Source organism: Arachis ipaensis, chromosome B02, assembly GCF_000816755.2.
Source record: "Arachis ipaensis cultivar K30076 chromosome B02, Araip1.1, whole genome shotgun sequence".
Lineage (NCBI taxonomy): Eukaryota > Viridiplantae > Streptophyta > Magnoliopsida > Fabales > Fabaceae > Arachis > Arachis ipaensis.
Genome location: NC_029786.2, coordinates 3,400,148 through 3,417,866, shown reverse-complemented (window position 1 = coordinate 3,417,866; position 17,719 = coordinate 3,400,148). Strand labels below are relative to the sequence as shown.

General features: G+C 37.6%; 1 protein-coding gene across 1 annotated transcript in view; it reads right to left on the bottom strand.

Moving 5' to 3' along the window:
* LOC107626631 (elongation factor G-2, mitochondrial) overlaps positions 1-6,844 on the bottom strand; it is a 9,284-nt gene extending 2,440 nt beyond the window's left edge. Inside the window, exons 1-7 of the mRNA XM_021114430.1 lie at positions 6,319-6,844; positions 5,447-5,611; positions 5,276-5,389; positions 4,336-4,431; positions 3,220-3,308; positions 2,451-2,517; positions 1,959-2,044 (exon numbers count right to left, since the gene is read on the bottom strand). Coding sequence (XP_020970089.1) covers positions 1,959-2,044; positions 2,451-2,517; positions 3,220-3,308; positions 4,336-4,431; positions 5,276-5,389; positions 5,447-5,611; positions 6,319-6,741 — 1,040 coding nt within the window. The 5' untranslated portion in view covers positions 6,742-6,844. The remainder of the gene's footprint in view (positions 1-1,958; positions 2,045-2,450; positions 2,518-3,219; positions 3,309-4,335; positions 4,432-5,275; positions 5,390-5,446; positions 5,612-6,318) is intronic.

Genomic DNA, 17,719 nt, shown 5'->3' with positions numbered 1-17,719 from the left:
TATTAAAAACTAATTTATTATCTTTTTTTTGTATCATTAGTTGTCTAAAAATTAACATTTGATTATTATTATATTTGTAAAGACTTACATTTTAAGTCTTAGTATGTAATTTTAATTTTATTTATATAATTTATATTTTTTAAATTATAACCGGATCAACCGGATAAACCAGTGACCCACCAGTTGATTCAGTAATCGGGTCACCTGGTCATTTGGTTATGATAACTATGATTAATATTATATTAAAGTGTGTTTATGTATCGATTAGGATATACTAGAATTAATTAAGATCAATTAGGACTCATCATGTTCTTCTTTATTATATATTATAATTATGAGTAATAATTAATTAGTGTATATAAATCTAAAAATTGAGGAGTTCATTAACCTTTTTCACATTATAATCACCGTCTAAAAGTGGTATCAGAGGCAAAGCATAGGTTTTGTCAGTTTTTTTCTCAAAAAGCATTCTGTCAGTTTTTCTAACCACTAATTAAGATGACTTAAAAACTTTTAACCTAAATTAAAATTTAATAAAAAAAAAAATCTGACATCGTATACCATAGATAAAAATATCATAAATAAACCAATATCAAAGATAGAATAAAATAAACCAATATCATAAACCAATACCATAGATAAAAATATCATAAATAAACCAATATCATGTTTGAAAATCACGATGTATACTTTCTTCATTTATTAATTCACAACACCTTTTATTTAACAAAACTTTTTTGACTAACTTTAAATTTTTTTAATAATGCATCAACTTAATTTTATTTCTAATCACACAGAAAAGAATATAAATTTGAGACAAATTTGTTTAAAAACTAACATGGACAAAAATGCCTCTTTTGTCAAGTGCTTATATTAAAAGGAACTTCTCAAAAAGTAATTTCTGAATAAACAATTTGCTGTAAGATTAATATAAGTTACTTTTTTTTTATCCTTTAGAAAGTACTTATTGAGCCTAATATAAAAAATATATAATTTACACACTACAACGACATATTTATCTTGTAATATTCAGTAAGTTAAAACTTGGGGAAAAATAATTAATCAATCTTGTAATGATCAAACAGTTCTTCAAACAGTGCCTACTCCCTAATCTTGCCTTGCATGCAAGGTCTATGCATATTTAGACATGCGGTTGTTTGAGAGAAAGTTAATCACGACTAAGTCACAGTCATTATATTTCTTGCAAGGTTGGTTCACATGATTTCTATGCTCCAACCATAGGGTATTGAAAATTGTAATTGTAATTGCAATTAAACTTTATTTGGAGTTATATCTTTGATGCTAACAGTTTGTCAGTAAGTATCTCTCCTAAAGTTGTAATTATTGTAATTGGATAAAGGTAAAACTCAAAAGAATGGTTTAATATCGAACAGGCCCCTTCACACGAATGTCGCTTATTCTTTTTGAGTTTGAAGAATGGACAATGCACAGGTCCATCCTATCTTGGGATGCAGCTTTTATTAAGAATAATTGAGAGACAACAAGGATTGAACCCTCTGTCTAGTCATAGAAGCTCTTACACCATTATTGAAACTCAGTCACTCTAATTAAACTTTAAAAAATAGCTCAAGGGAGAGGGTTGCCCTAGACTTGTAAAGGCTTCTACCACACCTTATCCTTAGGACATGTGGAACTATAATATACCTTCTCATGCTCAAGACTGGACAAAGACTTGCTATTTGGTTGACTAGACATTTTGGGGTGACCCAAAAACAACCATAGAATAGGTTCTGGTACAGTAATATACCATGATATGAACCATCTTTCCCATGAACTTAAATTGTTGGTCAGCGACACGATTTTATATCTAACACTTTCATGAGAAACAAATCCAAAAAGAAGACTTTTTTTAATATGAAGAGAAAACTAAACAAACTGGGTAGGACAAGGGGATAAGAGTTACTCTTTACCATAAAAAAATAATGAGAAAAAAATACCAATAACATGAAAATCCGCCAGTAATACTGTAAATCCAAAACCTAACCTCCATCTCATCAGAATGCATCCTAACTAAGTGAGGAACCTGCATCCATTAAGAAAAACATTTAGCCAAAAATTCATTCTAATTTTGAAATGCAATACATGAAAGCACAGACCTAATGATCTAACTAGTGAAAATATTACATCACTGGTAGCACAGCAACAAAATTTTGGTGCATAGTTTTAAAGAAATTCATGAACCCAGGGTAGATTAAAATTGAATAATTGCTATAATCTTATGTCATGTAATTTATTACTCTTCCCAAGATGAAATCTAAAGGAAATAATAAAAAGCTGAAGATTTCAACAAAATACTGCAAAGTTGTGTTTGGAAAAATCTTGAGAGTTACACCTATGATTTATAGCATAGCATTAGCCAAAAAAAAATCCAGGATTCAATTGCACATATGCACATGAATAACACAATCACAAAAAGCCTTAGATTTTACCTTGATCTTCTTGCCGGTGTTTACATTAATAATAAACTCGCCCTTGCGGATCACACCCTCGTAAATTCTTCAACACCCAAAGCCGGGGGGAGGGAAAATTGAGAAAACAATCCAATAATTTTGTGTAATTTACAAAGTTAACACATTCAAAACAAAATATATGCAGACAAACACACGCAGGGAAAGTGATAAAATGGTTAATGGTGAGAATAAAATGAGTAAATCTCGGTTGTGGAAAAACAAAATGCTCAGGACGGGGAGGAGGGGAGCGCAATATGGGCCCGAGGGACTGGTAACTCTGGGTGGCAAGACTGGTGGGGAGGGGTAGTGAAATGATTTTGTTAGAAAAGAGAGTTGGGGAGTATATTGGGAGGTGACAAAATGCTGAGGAGGGCATTCAGATTGTTGGGATTAGAATCAGACTAGGAGAGAGTCAGGTCTCTCAAAAGTCTGCCATTTGTCACACATTGTTTTTTCCTTTCTCAGTAAAGAACACATATGACCTGGGGAAGGGTAAAGCCACATTGGATTTTACCCATTTCCTTCAGTTTCTGTACTGTTTGATCTCTTTTCTACCTACAATTGGTACCAGTTGTTACATACAGTCATACGAGAGGCGACTTCTATATGTAATCATGTGAGCTCTAAAGTACGTCAACCATTCATGTACGATGATGCAGCCAAGAATTGCTCTCACTCTCATAACAGCCAACTTCTCTCACTTGATACTGCCATATATATGTTGAAAAAGAGTTTGAAGTTATATTACCTTAAATATGTCAACTGGCCAAACCGCCCTTCCTCCAACTTAAATGCCAACGCTACAAGTGGCCCATCAAGACTTCCAGTCAACTCAACCTGAAAGTGCATAGATAAATTATTCAATAAAAAAAGAAACAAGAGCACAAATGCAAAATCGGCTTGCAAAATCATTTGCAGGCCTCTCATTGCCACAGCAAGAACTCTTGAGGCCTTTTGGTATCATTTAAAATCCTTGGGTTTTTCCCAATGGATTTGCATCAGTTTCTAATTACCACATTCAGAGTTTTGGATCATACCAAGAAGCAAATACAACTGGTAACTTTTCAGTGTTTTGGCGCATTCGGTTGAAACTTGTAAAGGAAGTCCATGCCTTTTAACAGCTCCTTTTCGACTACTCATTTAATTGAGATACGATTACCTTTTCGGCCTCGCTTTGGTGCTTAGTACATGGTCTGTCTAAGGGTGTTCCTCACTTCCTCTAGCTAACATTCAAAGGGATTGGCATGCTTTAGTACATGGTCCTGTTTGTTGGGTGATACCATTTTGTATCCATGTGAGGATATTCCATCCTCTTGTGTACATTCTTCTCTCTCCTAATAAAATTTCTTTTTCTATCAAAATAATTTAACCTTCCCTTGACTAAGTTGTGATTTATATTTTGAAAACTTATGCAATAGTTATCATCCCGGTTAAATCTAAGTTATGTTATTTTTCATTTTGTATTTACTTTTTCTGCCTGGAGTCTTACAAATGCTACTATAGATGCAAGAAAATGTCCACATGAGAATTTTTAACTTTTTTAAAGATTATGTTTAACTAGTAATTACATTTTAAAAAATCCATGAAAATTTAATTATTCGAGTAATTAAACAAGTTCTTAATTGATGTTTTTCCCCTTTTTCTAGGTTTTACTCTATTCTCCATATATTTTCTTGTATGATTCTTCAAACCAAATATTCTTCTTTCACTCCCACTCAAATATATATCTAATCTATAAATATAAAGAAACTTATAAATCATCATTAAAAAATAGCCTGCAAATTCAGAGGCCAATTGACAATTTATGACAAATAGATCATAATATCAAAGCAAAACAAAGATAAACATCTTACAAATCAGGTACCTTTTCCTCATTCTTTGTTTGGTCAAGGGCATAACTACTAACTTCAATTGGACATGGCAAATAATTAAGTACACCATCCAGAAGTGGCTGTACTCCCTGTATCAGTAACAGAAGACAATGAAAAGCATAAGAGGCAGAAGGTAAAAATAGGGATGCCTGCAAGCATATGCATGTACAAGAGAACCTCTTGGGGGTTTGGGAGTTTGAACTTGAGAGCAAGGATACCAACCCAAGACGAATTGATGATAAAAAGATTCATCAATTACACAAACCCGATCAAAAGGTAACTTAATAAATGATACAAATTACAAAACATTACACGCCACATTAACAGAGCAATCCAGAATATCACAAGCAAGATAGGAGATCGAACACAAATAGGAGACTAGTAGTCAGTAATAGATAGTTATAAACACAGCAGCATTCTAATAAAAATTTATCAGGACAAAATATTTTATTCCTTTATATTTATTGTGTATGGTCATAAATTGACCTGTATTTGATTTCATTTGGGCATATGATGGGATCAAAAATCCCAGACATCTATGATCCAATCAAAACAAACGTAAAGGATCTAGTAGGTTGGGCAACTTAAGCTACCTCTTGCAATATTTGAATATTTTACACTCCTAATATTTTGAGCCATCCTGACAAATATTAAATACCTGCTAACATGATGCATGCCATTTATGATCCCATATGATATGCATACTCAACCATTATAGCAGTTGTGTATTACAGAATGTCGAGGCAACTATGCCAAGAGGATTTAAGTTCTCAAAAAAAGAAAAGGAAAAAAAAAAAAATCCAAATTAGGTGCATTGTGTACATATGGAAAATAAGGATACAACATATTAATAATGTAAAGAGGAGGAATACAGAAAGCAATGACTATATAGCATAGAATACACATAATAACTAAAGGTAATTCAATGGTTGCCTTATTTTTAAAAGCACTACCCATGAACACTGGTACAAACTTCAGTGCTATGGTGGCCCTACGAATTGCTTCCTGCTCAAAGAAAAATGACATCACAATAATAAAACTCAATATTTAATAAAATAATTAAATATTCTAAACTACATATAAAGCTAAAGGAGAATGCAGTACATCGACTTCATGATAATCTATTGGTGAAAAACAATCTACCGTGATGGACTGACTTTGCACACCACCAACACTACAAAGTACAAGAATAGCACCATCAAGGACACGCAAAACCCTCTCAACTTCAATGGTGAAATCAACGTGACCAGGTGTGTCAATTATGTTAATCTGCAATGACAAATTTCCCAAAAGAAATACAGATACAATTATATTTATACCCAAAAATTAGAAAGTATAAATAATTAGCAAGTCAAAGAGATGAAAGAAGGAAGTCATCAGTACTGCAAGTATAATATAGAATTCTTATTCCAATATTCCAATGTTTCAACATTTCTGACTGTCATCGAGACAATTTACTTTTGCTTAGCAGACTAACTTTTTTATTTTCTCAATTCCACTTAAGAATGATTACACAGAGAAACCTTTTCAACCTTTTCTCCATTATCCATCATAACTAATAACTAATCCATAACAATAATTAGTATGTTAGGGATTGCAGTAACAGCAGCACTCAAATCTCACTATACATTAAAAGCTCATTAGCTCTTCAAAATTGATTTAATACTTAAATTCAGTCTGAGCTCAGTCAACTCATAACCACATAAAATTCATCCAACTGAATCTCAACTCCAATCATAACTGCAACACTGAAATGAAACTGACTGATTCATCATAGTCACTAGTAGATTGACAGGTACTTCAATACACATTTTCTTTACAGAAAACGTAAAAAAAATAATTACTTTTTGAAAAATTAGACTAAAATTGGAGTAAATAACTACTTTTATATTGTTTTATCATTTGAGGAATAGCAAAACAACAAAACCATTTGGAGAAGGGGAACAGTTTATCAATAGCAGAGAAAGAGATATTACCTTATAGTCTTTCCAAGAGCAGTAAGTAGCAGCAGACTGGATAGTGATACCTTTCTCCCTCTCCAAGTCCATGGAATCCATCTTGGCGCCGACGCCGTCTCTGCCCCGAACCTCGTGGATCTCGTGGATACGACCAGTGTAGAAAAGCACTCGCTCCGTCAAAGTTGTCTTGCCAGAGTCGATGTGAGCAGAGATCCCGATGTTGCGTAACCGCTCCATGGACTCCTTCCACCATGGCTCCTTGTCCGCCGCCGCCGCCCTCGCTCGAGCAGCGTTGCCCGACGAGAAGTGCCGCAGGTGGAATGCACCGGCAAGGAGGGACGACGCCGGAGACGGAGACGGCGATGGAGATGCCGGGGGCACGGAGGAGGAGAAGAAGGTGTAGAGCAGGCGCGGCGCAGAGGACCTGGCTATCCGTGCCATGATGGTGGTGGAAGAGGTGGCGCAGGGTTTGTCGTTTGGTTTGTGGTTTTGTGGGGGCTTACTGGTGCGGAAACCCTGTGGTTCGAAATAGGAAATTATTAGGCAAATGTTCTTAGGATTTTTTTTAATAAATAAAATAGAGTATATACGGTCAAATAAGATTCAAAAAATTTCATATTCCACGTTTTGGTGTAATGAAATTTTTTTACAATCAAAGTTTTCGAATTTTATAAAACAATTAGGCTATTAATTACTAACAGTCAAAGACTACGTGAGCATTAAATTGCTGACTATAATGTTATTACGTATCGCCAATCAAATTAATAGGTTCTTTAATTAAATTTTTTGGACAAAATACTGCATTTTTATTTAAATTAAAACAACAATATTCATATTCAGATATACCAATCGCATTCAAATTTATATCAAAATTTTTTGCATTGACATTCACATAAGAACTCTTGTATTCTGTCATTCATTTCAGAATTTAAGTAGAAAAGCAGCATTTTATCAAAAAAAAAAAAAAAACGACATCGCTTTTGTCCTTTAATTTGGAAGACCTATTAGTCCGACTGGCGACACGTGACAACGTTATGGCCACGTCAGCAACTTAACGACCACATCTACTTTTACTGTTAGTAGTCAACGACTTTGACTAACTAGATATCTAAAATGTCTCGTTTATGTAAAGTTTGGGGGACCTTGATTATAATAAAAAATTGTCAAAGACTAAATCGTCTTATACAAAATTTTTTGGAACCTATTTGAATATATACTCAATAAAATATTTAATAATTATATATTTGTGTACTTTTTTAAAAAAATTAGCCAAATGTTGTTATGAAAATACAAAATATTATATAAAAAAAATAAGGTAACTTAATTCATAATAAAAATAGATAATTTAACCAAATAAACAATAGGGTTAAGTACAATTTTGGTCTTTAATGTATAGGCCGAAATTTTTTTTGTCTCTAATCTTTTTTTCATACAAAATCGTCCCTAAGGTTCGAGTTTGTTTTAAATCGTCCTTCGGGCTAAAAAATACTTTTTAAAGACGATTTTGCTCTTTATGGTTTCTTTTCCTTCATGTTATTCTCGTGAAATCATTTCGTCTTCCTCAAATAACTCACAATATTTGAGAACACACTTGGTCTTTGAAACATTTGCGTGAAACCCTACAAAAGTGTTCCTGCGAGGATGATCTACGCTAGTAGTTGAAGACATTTTGTTGTTAGGAGTTTGACCGAGGGTGTGGCGTGATGTCGCATTCGTCACTCATCTTCATCGCTGTAGATAGCCGTTGTTGAGGTAAGCTTGCTTTCCATGCAATGTCGCTTCACCTCAAATATTTCTTACATTTGGGTGGTTTAAGCTTTACAACAATGTTGCTGCATCTGAATTGTTTAGGGTTTAATGTAGACTGCATTGACGGTGGATAAAGCTAGGTTTGTGATGATCTATTTCTTTTCTTTCTTGTTTGTTTTAGTAATGTATTATGTTGAATAATAATAAGGTTGTTTGAGTAGAAGACGGTGTACTTTACATGAGGGTGCATCATGGGGTGCATTCGGATATGAGAACGGGGTATTTAAGCATTTGAAGGGGCAAACTACAATTATCGAAAAAATTGATGGCAATCGGTGCTCTGTGTTGAGGCCTGTGAAGAGTTAAGACGGTTTGGATACTTGGAGTCCAACATTGCAGCATTATGGTATAAAGATCCAACTACGGAAGATTCTGAAAATAACTTGAAGATGTTAAAAGGTGACTCAGATGTAATTGAGATGTGCAAAATAGCTGAGATGTGGGGTTTGGTGATTTGTTTGTGGTCTATGATGTTGGGGATGCGGATGGATTTCCGAAAGTTAGTTATATTAATGTAGGGGGAGTTATTGGGGCGTTGAAAGTGAGAAACTTAATGGTGCTGGTGTTGAGATAGTTGGTATTTGAAGGAAAGCAAGAAAGGAGTGTGATAGTAAAGGATGATGACCCTTTGACTGAAGCAGTTGATGATGAGGTTGAAATAGAATTTCAGAATGCAGAAAGTGGGGAACATAACGAGGGTGTTTCAGGAGAGTTAGGAGGTGGAGGACAGATTGGAAGAGGGCTGTTTGTCACAAAGAGTGCCTCTTTTGGCTTTATGCACACAGGATTGGCGGGGAGGAGTCAACATGGCAATTAAGAAGCTTAAATTTGCAACATACTTGCATGCAAACACACAGGATTGGCATAATGAACTCCAAATGGCTAGACAACCAGTTTAAGAAGAAGGTGGAGTCTAATCCAAGAATCAAAATAAAGGAGTTGGTGGCAAAGGCATACAAAAAGTGGAATCTGACTGTGACTAAATCAATGGCAGTAAAAACCAAGCAAAAGGCATTGAGCCAGATTCAGGGCATTTAGAGAGCAGTATAAGAGGATTAACGATTATTGTTTGAACTTCTAAGAGCAAATCCAGGATCATCCGTTTACCTGAAAATGATTCGGTCCCTAGATTTTGCTCAGGAGATCCAGAACCCAATCTTGATGAATTATTGTGTATTCCAGAGACTGTATGTATCCTTTGATGCATGCAAGAAAATCTTCCAACACTGTAGACCGTTTGTTAGTTTGGACGGATGCTTCTTAAAGACTCCTCAGGGTGGACAACTGTTAACTGCAATTGGAAGAGACCCGAACGATCATATGCTTCCAATTGCTTATGTAGTGGTTGAAGCTGAGACATATGACTCCTTGATTTGGTTTTTGCGCCATCTTGTTGAGGATTTGGAGTTGGAAAAAATTGGAAAATGCACCTTCATGTCTGATCAGCAGAAGGTAATGATACAGTTTACATTATTGTTATGCTTTAACAAATAATGATTGTTTCAAATTAGATATAATGATTTCTGGACTAACCAAATGCATGCTCACCTTCATTTCATAAGGTTTGTTACCAGCATTTGAAGAGGTCATACCAGGGGTGACAACAGACTCTGCATGAGGCATCTCTATAGCAATTTCAGATAGAAATTTCCTAGTTTAGAGCTGAAGAACAGAATGTGGCAATGTGCAAAGGCAACTCATTGGAGGGATTGGGAGAAGGAAATGAAATCTCTGAGACTTGTAATGATGGGGAATTTTGACATTTAAACGGCATTGCACACAGGTTTTGGTCGCGTTCTAGATTTATATTTCATTCAAAATGTGACACCCTTGTTAATAACATGAGTGAAAGTTTTAATGCTGTCATAGTAGAGGCAAGAGAAAAACCTATTGTAACCATGTTAGATGACATTATGGTGTATCTCATGACTAGATAGGTTGCCAATAGAGATAGGATTAAGCTTTACTAGGAAAATATTATGCCAATAATTAGGAATAAATTGGAGAAATGGGCAAGGTTAGCTAGGGACTGGAGGCCATACTGGTCAGCTACTAATAAATATGAGGTCATGTGTGGATTAGATAAATTTATTGTGGATCTGGCTGCTGCTTAGTGTTCTTGTAGGAAGTGGCAGATGAGTGGAATTTCATGTCCTCATGCCATTAGTTGCATTAACTTCAAAGGACTAGATTTAAAATCCTATGGGGATGATTGCTAAAAGAAAGATGCTAACCAGAAGTGCTGCTACCAGAAGGTGATATACCCTCTGAATGGACCGGATTTATAGGAGAGAACCCAATATGATGATGTCATGCCACCTCCATATAGGAGGCCAAGTCACATACCTGTGAAAAAGAGGAAGCGAGGATCTGGAGATGAGGAGAATAGAAGCCAGAATCACCTATCACAGAGGGGTCAAATTCAAAGATGCTCTAATTGTGGTGATGTAGGGCACAAGAAGGGGGCTGCACAAAATCTAATAAGAGTATATGTGTGGTGCACGGAATTGTTGTTCGCTCCCTCGTGGGCAATGGCACCAAAGACTTGGTCGCATTAAATTGTTATTCACAATTCCGATACAACTAACCAGCAAGTGCATTGGGTCGTCCAAGTAATACCTTACATGAGTAAGGGTCGATCCCACGGAGATTGTCGGCTTGAAGCAAGCTATGGTCATCTTGTAAATCTCAGTCAGGCGGATTCAAATGGTTATGGGATTTTGATAACTAAAAGATAAATAAAACATAAAATAAGATAGAGATACTTATGTAATTCATTGGAGGGAGTTTCAGATAAGCGTATGGAGATGCTTTGTTCCTCCTGAACTTCTGCTTTTCTATTGTCTTCATCCAATCATTCATACTCCTTTCCAGGGCAAGCTATATGTTGGGGGATCACCGTTGTCAATGGCTACCATTCGTCCTCTCAGTGAAAATGGTCCGGCTACGGGTTACGTAGGGCTAATCATCTGTCGGTTCTCACTCATGTCGGAATAGGATACAATTATTCTTTTGCACACTGTCACTGCGCCCAACACTCGTGAGTTTGAAACTCGTCACAGTCATCCCATCCCGGATCCTACTCGGAATACCACAGACAAGGTTTAGACTTTCCAGATCTTAAGAATGCTGTCAAATGATTCTAGCTTATACCACGAAGACTCTGATCTCACGGAATGGAATGCTCTGTTGTCAGGAGAGGCAATCATGCGTCGTGAACCAGGAGGCCAAGAGATATGCATTCAAGCTTATTTTCAGGTAGAACGGAAGTGGTTGTCAGGCACGCGTTCATAAGTGAGAATGGTGATGAGTGTCACTTGATCATCACATTCATCATGTTGAAGTGCGAATGGATATCTTAGAACAAGAATAAGCATGAATTGAATAGAAAAACAATAGTACTTTGCATTTATTCATGAGGAACAGCAGAGCTCCACACCTTAATCTATGGTGTGTAGAAACTCCACCGTTAAAAATACATAAGTGATGAAGGTCCAGGCATGGCCGAATGGCTAGCCTCCAATACTAGAGGATAAAATGATCTTCGGATGAAAATACAATAGTAAAAAGTTCTATTTATAATGAACTAGTAACCTAGGGTTTATAGAAATAAGTAAATGATGTAGAAATTCACTTCCGGGCCCACTTGGTGTGTGCTTGGGCTGAACATTGAAGCTTACACGTGCATAGGCTTTTCCTGGAGTTAAACGCCAGCTCTGGTGCCAGTTTGGGCGTTTAACTGCAGCTTTTATGCCAGTTTGCGTTATCAAAACTCGGGCAAAGTATGGACTATTATATATTGCTGGAAAGTCCAAGATGTCTACTTTCCAACGCAATTGAGAGCGCGCCAATTGGGTATCTGTAGCTCTAAAAAATCCATTTCGAGTACAGGGAGGTCAGAATCCAATAACATCTGCAGTCCTTTTTCAGCCTCTGAATCAGATTTTTGCTCAGGTCTCTCAATTTCAGCCAGAAAATACCTGAAATCATAGAAAAACACACAAACTCATAGTAAAGTCCAGAAATGTAAATTTTGCATAAAAACTAATAAAAATATAATAAAAACTAATCAAAACATACTAAAAACTACTTAAAAATAATGCAAAAAAGCGTATAAATTATCCGCTCATCACAACACCAAACTTAAATTGTTGCTAGCCCCCAAGCAACTGAAAACACAATAGGATAAAAAGAAGAGAATATACAATAAAGTCCAAACTATCAATGAAGCTTAGTTTCAATTAGATGAGCGGGACTAGTAGCTTTTTGCTTCTGAATAGTTTTGGCATCTCACTTTATCCTTTGAAGTTCAGAATGATTGGCATCTATAGGAACTCAGAATTCAGATAGTGTTATTGATCCTCCTAGTTTTAGTATGTTGATTCTTGAACACAGCTACTATATGAGTCTTTGCCGTGGCCCTAAGCACTTTGTTTTCCAGTATTACCACCGGATACATAAATGCCACAGACACATAACTGGGTGAACCTTTTCAGATTGTGACTCAGCTTTGCTAAAGTCCCCATTTAGAGGTGTCCAAAGTTCTTAAGCACACTCTTTTTCTTTGGATCACAACTTTAACCACTCAGTCTCAAGCTTTTCACTTGGACCTGCATGCCACAAGCACATGGTTAGGGACAGCTTGATTCAGCTGCTTAGGCCAGGAATTTATTCCTTTAGGCCCTCCTATCCATTAATGCTCAAAGCCTTGGATCCTTTTTACCCCTGCCTTTTAGTTTAAAGGGCTATTGGCTTTTTCTGCTTGCCTTTTCTTTTTCTTTTCTTTTTCGGCCTTTTTTTTTGCAAGCTTTGTTCTTTACTACTTTTTCTTGCTTCAAGAATCAATTTTATGATTTTTCTGATAAACAATAACATTTCTCTTTTTTCATCATTTTTTCAAGAGCCAACAATTTTAACATTCATAAACTTCACTAAAAAAAATATGCACTGTTCAAGCATTCATTCAGAAAACAGAAAGTATTGTCACCACATCAAAATAATTAAACTAATTTCAAGGATGAATTCGAAATTCATGTACTTCTTGTTCTTTTGCATTTAGAACATTTTTCATTTAAGAAAGGTGAAGGATTCATAGGACATTCATAGCTTTAAGACATAGACACTAGACACTAATGATCATGTAATGAAGACACAAACATAGATAAAACATCAAGCATAAAAATCGAAAAACAGAAAAATAAGAACAAGGAAATTAAAGAACGGGTCCACCTTAGTGATGGCGGCTAGTTCTCCTTCTTGAAGATCCTATGGAGTGCTTGAGCTCCTCAATATCTCTTCCTTGCCTTTGTTGCTCTTCCCTCATAGCTATTTGATCCTCTCTAATTTCATGGAGAATAATAGAGTGCTCTTGGTGCTCCATCCTCAGTTGCTCCATATTGGAACTCAAATCTCCCAAAGAGGTGTTGAGTTGCTCCCAATAGTTGTATGGAGGAAAATGCATCCCTTGAGGCATCTCAAGGATTTCTTGATGAGGGACTTCCTCATGCTCTTGTTGAGGTCCATGAGTGGACTCTCTTGTTTGCTTCATCCTCTTTTTTAGTGATGGGCTTGTCCTCTTCAATGAGGATGTCTCCTTCTATGACAATTCCAGCTAAATTGCATAGGTGACATATGAGATGAGGAAAGGCTAACCTTGCCAAGGTGGAGGTTTTGTCAGCCACTTTGTAGAGTTCTAGAGATATAACCTCATGAACTTCTACTTCCTCTCCAATCATGATGCTATGGATCATGATAGCCTGATCCACAGTTACTTCGGACCGGTTGCTAGTAGGAATGATAGAGCGTTGGATGAACTCCAACCATCCTCTAGCCATGGGCTTGAGGTCAAGCCTTCTTAGTTGAACCGACTTGCCTTTAGAGTCTCTTTTCCACTGAGCTCCTTCTACACATATGTCCATGAGGACTTGGTCTAACCTTTGATCAAAGTTGACCCTTCTAGTGTAGGGGCATGCATCTCCTTGCATCATTGGCAAGTTGAATGCCAACCTTACATTTTTTGGACTGAAATCTAAGTATTTCCCCCGAACCATTGTAAGCCAATTCTTTGGGTTTGGGTTCATACTTTGATCATGGTTCTTAGTGATCCATGCATTAGCATAGAACTCTTGAACCATTAAGATTCCGACTTGTTGAATGGGGTTGGTGAGAACTTCCCAACCTCTTCTTCGAATCTCATGTCGGATCTCCAGATACTCATTCTTCTTGAGCATGAAAGGGACCTCAGGAATCACCTTCTTCTTGACCACAACTTCATAGAAGTGGTCTTGATGGACCTTTGAGATGAATCTCTCTATCTCCCATGACTCGGAGGTGGAAGCTTTTGCCTTCCCTTTCCTCTTTCTAGAGGTTTCTCCGGCCTTAGGTGCCATAAATGGTTATAGAAAAACGAAAAGCAACACTTTTTACCACACCAAACTTAGAAGGTTTGCTCGTCCTTGAGCAAAAGAAGAAAGAAGGGCGGAGAAGAAGAAGAAACAGAGGAGATGGAGGGGGAAGAAAGGTTCGGCCAAGTAGGGAGAAAGTGTATAAGATGTGTGGAAATGAAGGAGTGATGAGGGGTTTATATAGGAGCGGAAAGAGAGGGGTGTCCGTGTGTGAGGGTTGGGTTTTGGGAGGGAAAGGTTTTGAATTTGAATGGTGAGGTAGGTGGGGGTTTTTGGGAAAGAATGGGTGGATGTAATTGGTGAGGGGGTATTTAGGGAAGAGAGATGGAGGTGATTGGTGAAGAGTATTTGGGGAAGGGTGTTATGGGAAGGTGTGAAGAAGAGAGAGAGTGAGTTGAGATAGGTGGGGATCCTGTGGGGTCCACAGATCCTGAGGTGTCAAGGATTTCTCATCCCTGCACCATTCTGGCGTGTAAACGCCCATTCCTGTGCTAATCCTGGCGTTAAACACCAGGTTGCTGCCCATTTCTAGCGTTTAACGCCAGCTTTTCTTCCCTTTCTGGCGTTTAACGCCAGCTTTTTGCCATTTTCTGGCGTTAAACGCTAGTCTGGTGCCCTTCTCTGACGTTAAACGCCAATCTGGTGCCCTTTTCTGGCGTTAAACGCCCAGAATGGTGCCAAACTGGGTGTTTAACGCCCATTCTGCTACCCTTACTGGCGTTTAAATGCCAGTAAGCTCATCCTCCAGGGTGTGCTGTTTTTAATGCTGTTTTTGATTTTGCTTTAATTCTGTAGTTGTTTTTGTGACCTCACATGATCATCAACCTAAAGAAAACATAAAATAACATAGATAAATAAAATTGGGTTGCCTCCCAATAAGCGCTTCTTTAATGTCAATAGCTTGACAGTGAGCTCTCATGGAGCTTCACAGATATTCAGAGCATGGTTGGGGCCTCCCAACACCAAACTTAGAGTTTGAATGTGGGGGCTTTGTTTGACTCTGTATTGAGAGAAGCTTTTCATGCTTCCTCTCCATGGTTACAGAGGGAGATCCTTGAGCTTTAAACACAAGGTGGTCATCATTCAATTGAAGGACCAACTCTCCTCTGTCCACATCAATCACAGCTCTTGCTGTGGCTAGGAAAGGTTTTCCAAGGATGATAGATTCATCCTCATCCTTTCCAGTGTCTAGGATTATGAAGTCAGCAGGGATGTAAAGGCCTTTAACCTTCACGAAGGCATCCCCTACTAGTCCATAAGCCTGTTTCATGGATTTGTCTGTCATCTCTAGTAAGATTCTTGCAGCTTGTACCTCAAAGATTCCCAGTTTCTCCATTACAGAGAGTGGCATGAGATTTATGCCTGACCCCAGGTCACACAGAGCCTTCTCAAAGGTCATGGTGCCTATGGTACAGGGTATTAAGAATTTTTCGGGATCCGGTTTCTTCTGAGGTAATGTCTGCCTAATCAAGTCATTCAGTTCATTGGTGAGCAAGGGGGTTCATCCTCCCAAGTCTCATTACCAAATAACTTGGCATTCAGCTTCATGATTGCTCCTAGGTACTTAGCAACTTGCTCTTCAGTAATATCTTCATCCTCTTTAGAGGAAGAATACTCATCAGAGCTCATGAATGGCAGAAGGAGGTTCAATGGAATCTCTATGGTCTCTGTATGAGCCTCAGATTCCTTTGGTTCCTCAAAGGGGAACTCCTTATTGGTCAGTGAACGTCTCATGAGGTCTTCCTCACTGGGAATCACTGCCTTTTCACTCTCTCCAGGTTCGGCCATTGTGGTTACAGTTATGGCCTTGCACTCTCTCTTGGAATTTTCTTCTGTATTGCTTGGGAGAGTGCTAGGAGGAGTTTCAGTAACCTTTTTACTCAACTGACCCACTTGTGCCTCCAGATTCCTGATAGAGGACCGTGCCTCATTCATGAAACTGAGAGTGGTCTTGGATAGATCAGAGACTATGGTTGCTAAGCTAGAGAGGCTCTGCTCAGAATTCTCTGTCTGTTGCTGAGAAGATGATGGAAAAGGCTTGCTATTGCTAAACCTATTTCTTCTACCATTATTATTGTTGAAGCCTTGTTGAGGCTTTTGTTGGTCCTTCCATGAGAGATTTGGATGATTTCTCCATGAAGGATTATAGGTGTTTCCATAGGGTTCTCCCATGTAATTCACCTCTTCTATTGCAGGGTTCTCAGGATCATAAGCCTCTTCTTCAGAAGATGCTTCTTTAGTAGTGTTGGATGCAGCTTGCAATCCATTCAGACTATGAGAAATCATATTGACTTGCTGAGTCAATATTTTGTTCTGAGCCAATAAGACATTCAGAGCATCAATTTCAAGAACTCCCTTCTTCTGAGGCGTCCCATTATTCATAGGATTCCTCTCATAGGTGTACATGAACTGGTTATTTGCAACCATTTTAATAAGTTCCTGAGCTTTGCAGGTGTCTTCTTTAGATGAAGAGATCCTTGGTGGGCGAAATTGTGATCATCAACAATGGCTCGAAAGACTTGGTGCTCTCAAACGTGAATCACACTTTGTCATAACTCCGCTCAACTAACTAGTAAGTGCACTGGGTCGTCCAAGTAATACCTTACGTGAGTAAGGGTCGATCCCATGGAGATTGTTGGTATGAAGCAAGCTATGGTCACCTTGTAAATCTCAGTCAGGCAGATTCAAAGTGGTTATGGGTTTTCGAAAATATAAAGATAAATAAAACATAAAATAAAGATAGAAGAACTTATGTAATTCATTGGTGAGAATTTCAGATAAGTGTATGGAGATGCTGTGTTCCTTTTGAATCTCTGCTTTCCTACTGTCTTCATCCAATCATTCCTACTCCTTTCCATGGCAACTGTTATTGTTGGGTTTCACCGGCGTCAATGGCTACCTCCCGTCCTCTCAGTGAAAATGGTCCAACTACGGGTTACGTAGGGCTAATCATCTGTCGGTTCTCAATTGTGTTGGAATAGGATCCAGTGATCCTTTTGCATCTGTCACTATGCCCAGCACTCATGAGTTTGAAGCTCGTCACAGTCGTTCAATCCCTGAATCCTACTCGGAATACCACAGACAGGGTTTAGACTTTCCGGATTCTCAAGAATGCTGCCAATGGATTCTAGCTTATACCACGAAGACTCTGATCTCAAAGAGTTGACGGCTCTATTGTCAGGAGAGGCAATCAACACGCATAAGCC